At 46.0% G+C, this 6,275-nt stretch overlaps 1 protein-coding gene across 1 annotated transcript in view; it reads left to right on the forward strand.

The window, feature by feature from the left end:
* The window catches only part of Slc15a1 (solute carrier family 15 (oligopeptide transporter), member 1), a 27,322-nt gene that overhangs the window by 12,460 nt on the left and 8,587 nt on the right, over positions 1–6,275 (forward strand). Inside the window, exons 8-13 of the mRNA XM_013022963.1 lie at positions 1,237–1,281; positions 1,394–1,426; positions 1,506–1,594; positions 2,678–2,759; positions 3,760–3,879; positions 4,594–4,737. Coding sequence (XP_012878417.1) covers positions 1,237–1,281; positions 1,394–1,426; positions 1,506–1,594; positions 2,678–2,759; positions 3,760–3,879; positions 4,594–4,737 — 513 coding nt within the window. The remainder of the gene's footprint in view (positions 1–1,236; positions 1,282–1,393; positions 1,427–1,505; positions 1,595–2,677; positions 2,760–3,759; positions 3,880–4,593; positions 4,738–6,275) is intronic.

The following is a 6,275-nucleotide window of genomic DNA, read 5'->3' on the forward strand; positions in this document are numbered from 1 at the left end:
GCTCCAGTTATCTTTTTAGACAGGCTCACCTTTTCTCTCAGGCTGCACTCCAAATGCAATCCTTCCAATCTCCATTTCCAAAGTAGTTGGATTATAGGACAGCCCTACCAAGCTGCTCTGTATCTCCCACTTTAAACTGGGATGATTTAGTTCTAGACTAAATCATAGCCCTTCCCCCTAAGAGCTTCATTCTTTCTGTCACAGCTATAGGAGACATAGTAGAACCTTGCGCAGTGATGTTTGACAGCTCCAGGTGTGGTGATGAGTAGAAAAAGCCATAAGCTACTCTTTTAGAAACTGAAGTTTAAAAAAGTTGTGACTGTGTGTGTTTAGTGCACGGGGGATTCTTGCAAGGGTCTGAACTTCCCTTGGGGAAAATGTGAGTGTGCACATTAATCTTACTTATAACTATGAAATTATGACTAGCTTTATGAAGACCTAGGTCACGGTCTTCCTGTTGGACAAGAGCCTGCTGGAATCAAGCTGGCACTGGAAATAAACTCAGTGTCAAGCAGCTGGTGACAGGGGTGAAAGACCATCTGAATAAGTCATAATCACCTTGAAGCTGTGAGGATCAAATTAGGGATTGTGTAGAAAGTGCTCAGCGATGGGTATACAGTAAGAACTGCAAGAGGGCAGATCCCTGCCCTTCTGTGATGTCCTCCTAGACAACACGGTGGGTGTCTTCATGAACAGCATCATATGGAGTTCCACCCAGACCAGTACTTTGTGCCCCACCCCCAACAGGGGCCCAGTTCTGTATATTGTGTCTCCTGGTAGAACAGAAATGCAACCTATTGCCTTCTGCCTAATACTATAATGGACCAGGCGGCCAACTTAATGAAGACAACTTTATGTATTTAATTAGTTCATTAGTGCTGGCACTGGGGCTTGAACTTACAGCTCTGCACTCTTGCTTGACTTTTTCATTCAAGGCCAGCACTCTACCAGTTGAGCCTTATCTCTGCTTTTAGCTTGCTTCTTTTTTTTCTGGTTAATTGGAGATAAGAGTCTTATGGACTTTTCTGACCAGGCTAGTTTCAAACCAAGATCCCCGGATCTCCACCTCCTATGTGTAGCTAGGATTACAGGCGTGAGCCCCATCACCTGCTAAAACAACTTTAAGTCCCATAACACTTCAGCCCTCGCTCCTAATTTAGAAGAGAGCCCACGGTGGTTTGGGAGACTTTAAAAGCCATCCTCCCCAATAATGCGGTAAATGTGTCTGTTTTTAAGGGGTCCAGGTGGACGCTGCAAGCAACCACTATGACTGGGAGAATTGTGAGTGTGGGGTATCTTGTTATTTACCTCCTCTGGCCTCTGCTTCTTTATTTTATGCCTTTGTCCACTTTCTCCTTCTCTTTTGTGAGATTTTCCCCCTCGTCTCTTCCAGGGAAGTATTGAAATCCAGCCGGATCAGATGCAGGTAGGAGGAAGAATTGAAGTCTCTTTCCAGATCTCCTCACAGAGCCCAGCTTCACCCCTTCTCTCTGCCCCGCCCACAGACTGTGAACGCCATCCTCATCGTGATCATGGTCCCCATCATGGATGCCCTAGTGTACCCTCTCATTGCCAAGTGTGGCTTCAATTTCACGTAAGTGCTGGTTGGCGTGGGGTGGTGGAGGCCCAGTTGGTCCATGGCACGGAAGGGGCTGTATTGGGTCTGCTGTAGCCCCCACAACCCCACCTTGAAGGTGGGGGTTTCCAAAGAATTGATTTAAAGAGATGTTTGCAGGCTGATGTTTCTTAAAATATCCTTTAGAATAAAAGGGCTTGAGTCCACACCAGTGGCTCACACCTGTAATCTAAGCTATACAGGAGGCTGAGATCTGAGGATTGCAGTCTGAAGCCAGCCCAGGCTGACAAACCTGAGAGAGTCTTATCTCTATTTAACCAACAAAATGCTCAGAAATGTGACTCCGTTGGTAGAGTACCAGCCTTGAGTGGAAAAAGAAAAGTGAGATTAAAAGGCCCTAAGTTCAATACTGTGCCAATACTGGCACAAAAAAGTCAAACTATTAATTATTAATTTATTAAGTAAAAAAATTCAAAAGCAGTCCAAATGCTGATGTCTCATGCCTATAATCCTAGTACTTAGGAGACTGAAATCTGAGGATTATGGTTCAAAGTCAGCCTGGACAGGAAAGTCTGTGAGACTCTTATCTCCAATTAATCACCAAAAAGCAGTAAGTGAAGGTATGACTCAAGTAGTAGAGCTCTATCCTTGAGTAAAAACTTAAGGACAATGTCAGGTCCTGAGTTCAAGCCCCAGGACTAGCACAAAAATAAGTTAATAAATAAATAAACACATTGGGCTGGTAAACCTAAGTGGGAGAATGCTTGCTTAGCAAACACAAGGTCCCCAATTCAAATTGAGGACTGCCATCAATAAATAAGTGAATAAATGAACTATGAAGGGCAGCCTGAATGAATGGTTGGATGGCTGAATGGTTGCCTAGTCAAGGTTCTAGAAATTGGGTGTAAAGGTACACATGAGAAGCTGTATGCCATTGCCCTCCTTGCCTGCATTCACAGTTACAAAGGACAGAGAGGATTGGGGGCACACAGGTCTTTGTCCTTGGGTTGGTTTTGTTTGTCTGGGGGGACACAGGGAGAGGCGGCGTGCTTTGGGACTTGTGTGCCTGAGGGCTGAGGTTCACTTTCTTGTCCCCATCAGCTCTCTAAAAAAGATGACCGTTGGGATGTTCCTGGCTTCCATGGCCTTTGTGGTGGCTGCAATTGTGCAGGTGGAAATTGATGTGAGTTTCCCCAGTCTCCCATGTCCCTCACTGGTGGGTTGAAGGGGAGCAGTCAGAATGAGAGGATCAGAGGAGGCCAGGGCCCAGCCCTGCACACAGTGTGAGGTCTGGAGCTTTGGGCAGTAGGAGGCCAAGGGAGCTGTCCCTGAGCTTTTGTGCTCAAAGCCAGGCCCGTAGCTCCACTTCTGACTTTTTGGTAGTGAATTCGAGATAAGAGTCTCAGGGACTTTCCTTCCCTTGATCCTCAGATCTCAGTCTCCTGAGTAGCTAGAATTACAGGCATGAGCAACCAGACCTGGCTTCTTCCTTTTTGAGGACTGAAAAATATTCCATTGTACGTGGACACCTTTTGCTTTTCCACTCACCTGTTGATGGACACCTGAATCCCTACCCCTACCCCACCACTCCTGGTCTGGTGGATAAAGCCCAGCTGGTTCACTCTCTCCTGTGCACACTTCACTTTGTGGAAAATGAATTGTGGAACACACCTGGGCTCCTCCAGCAACACTGGGTCTGTACGTGCCGCATAAAGACAGGAAGCTCTGAGCACCAGTGTGGAGACACCGGAAGTGACACAGTTGTGAGAGGAAGAAGATCAGGGCTCCATTCCCAGGATGGGGGAAGATCAGGGCTCCATTCCCAGGATGGGGGAAGCAAGAAGCAGGGAGAGCAGACTTTAGGTCCCCAACCAAGAGCGACATCCGTGGAGGCCACGGTTCCTCCAGTGGCTCTGATCCTGGGCTTCATAACCTGGTCTCCTCTGGCCCGAGGTGGCTCGATAGGGCCCTGAGTGGCCTGTTCCCTATTATTCCATGCTCTGTATGAACACTTTTTCCAGTGGTCACATGACATGAGCTCGGAAGCCATGCTGGGCAATGGGCCTGTCTATGCCAGCTCAGCTGTGGATGGCTGGAGGAAAACCAACTCTAATGCAAGGTTGACAGTGACCATCAGAGTCACACTGAAACCCTCACTGTCAAATGTCTTTTCTTTCCTTCAGAAAACTCTTCCAGTCTTCCCCGGAGCTAATCAAGTCCAAATTAAAGTCTTGAATATAGGAAATGATAACATGAATGTATATTTCCCTGGAGAGACAGTGACACTGGGCCAATTCTCTCAAGTAAGTGAAAGATGATCTGAATGCTTTTCATCTGGGGACCTTCTCATCAGATTGTCACCTACTGCTTCCCATGAGCTGGGATCACAGATACATACCACATGCCTGGTTTATTGATTGAGATGGGGATCCTTTTGCCTGGGCTGGCCTGAAACCACAATTCAGCCAATCTCAGCCTCCAAAGTAGCTAAGGTTATAGGCCTGATCTATAGTGCCTGTCCCAGCATTTTTTTTTTTTTTGTCAGTCGTGGGGCTTGAACTCTGTCCCTCAGCTCTTCAGCTCAAGGCTAGTGCTCTACCACTTGAGCCACAGCACCATTTCTAGTTTTCTGAGTAGTGTATTGGAGATAGAGAGTCTCACAGACTTTTCCTGCCCTGGCTGGCTTTGAACTGTGATCCTCAGATCTCAGCCTCCTGAGTAGCTAGGATTATAGGCCTGAGCCACTGGCGCCTAGCTCCAGCATTTATTTTCAAACAGCAAAATAAAATTAAAATGTCTGATGAAAAGTAGAATTCCTGTGTCAATATGAAAACAAATGTATGACAGAGTCCATGAGGGCAGGTAGAGGCTAAGACATATAACCGCCATCTCCCCACAAGGCATTTTTGGTGGGGATAGATTTGAATACAAAACTTGGAATGGCAATAACATACCATTACAATGGTAACAGTATGAATAAGACTGGTATTAACCGTGCTTCTTTTCCCCATGTATAGACAAATGAATTTAGGACTTTCGAAGCAGACCAAGTCACAAGCATAAACATTTCTACTGGGTCACCTGTCACTGAAGTAGTGCATAAGTTTGAGCCAGGCCACCGCCACACCCTTCTCGTGTGGGCCCCCAATCACTACCGTGTGGTAAGTAGCTGACACCCCCAGCTCATAGATGTCAACTGGGAGACACAGTTTTTGTTTGTTTTTTCTTTCGTTTGTTCATTTAGTTGGTCATGGGGCTTGAACTCAGGGCTTCGGCACTGTCCTGAGTTTTTTCACTGGAGGCTAGTGCTCTACCACTTTGAGCCACAATGCCACTTCCAGTTTTCTGGTGATTAATTAGAGATAAGAGTTTCATGGAGGGGCCTAGGAAGGTGGCTCAGTGGTAGAGCGCTTGCCTTGCGTGCATGAGGCCCTGGGTTCAGTTCCTCAGCAACATGTAAACAAAAAGAAAAAAGCCAGAAGTGGTGCTGTGGCTCAAGTGGTAGAGCGCTATCCTTGAGCTGAAGGCCCAGAGTTCAGGCCCCACGACCGGACCCCAAAAAAAAAAAAGGATCTCATGGATTTTCTTGCCCAGGCAAGCTTTGAAGCCCAATCCTCAGATCTTAGCCTCCTCAGTAACAAAGATTACAGCCATGAGTCACTGGTACCCTGCAACACATCTTCTAATTGGTATGACTTTGTTTTCTATCTATGTCTTATGATAATCCTCCATTTCTCCTCTCTTCAGGCACACAGGTCATTTGACTTGCAGTGAAAGTTTAGTGGATGAAAAGAGTTAACATGAATTTTAAAAAATTTTTAATTAAAAAAATGCTTTAAAGCACTGGGGATAGTATAATGTGCATAAGTCACATAGAATACTTACATATCCTCAGGACTCTGTGGTAAAGATTTTTAAAAATATCTTTTTTTTTTTGTTGTTCGGTCATGGGGCTTGAACTCTGGGCCTAAATGCTGTCCTTCAGCTCTTCAGCTCAAAGCAAGCACTCTACCGCTTGAGCCACAGCACCACTTCCGGTTTTCAAGTGGTTTATTGGGGCTGGCTTTGAACCATGATCCTCAGATCTCAGCCTCCTGAGTAGCTAGGATTACAGGTATGAGCCACTGGCGCCCAGCTAAAAAGTATCTTTACTGGTACTAATTTTTTAATTTACATTGAATTAGGTCAGTCTCTGAAAAAATACCAAGGTATGTTAGGTATAACCAATCACACACATATGGAATGCTCAATGACAAAACACATGAAGAAGCTATGCAGATGGCATCCAATGAAAAGAAGGCCCTGCAGGATTCCTTCAGGAGGATTTGAGTGAGCCTCTACAAAATCACAGCATGCAGCCGGCACCAGTGGCTCAGCCCTTGTAATCCTAGCTACTCAGGAGGCTGATATCTGAGGATTGCAGTTCAAAGCCAGCCTGGGCAGGAAAGTCCCGAGACTCTTATCTCCAATAAACCACTCAGAAAACTAGAAGTGATGCTGTGGCTCAGGTAGTAGAGAGCTCGCCTTGAGCTGAAGAGCTGAGGGTCAGTGCCCAGGCCCAGGGTTCAGGCCCCATGACCAACAACAACAACAACAAAAATCACAGCATGCAACTGATTTTGTTGGTCACTTGCTTAAGGAGAGGGTTGTTGCGAGACTTGTGTTCAGTTGCTGGGGCATACATAGTATTCTTTTTTTT

Source organism: Dipodomys ordii, unplaced genomic scaffold (assembly GCF_000151885.1).
Source record: "Dipodomys ordii isolate 6190 unplaced genomic scaffold, Dord_2.0 Scaffold65, whole genome shotgun sequence".
NCBI lineage: Eukaryota > Metazoa > Chordata > Mammalia > Rodentia > Heteromyidae > Dipodomys > Dipodomys ordii.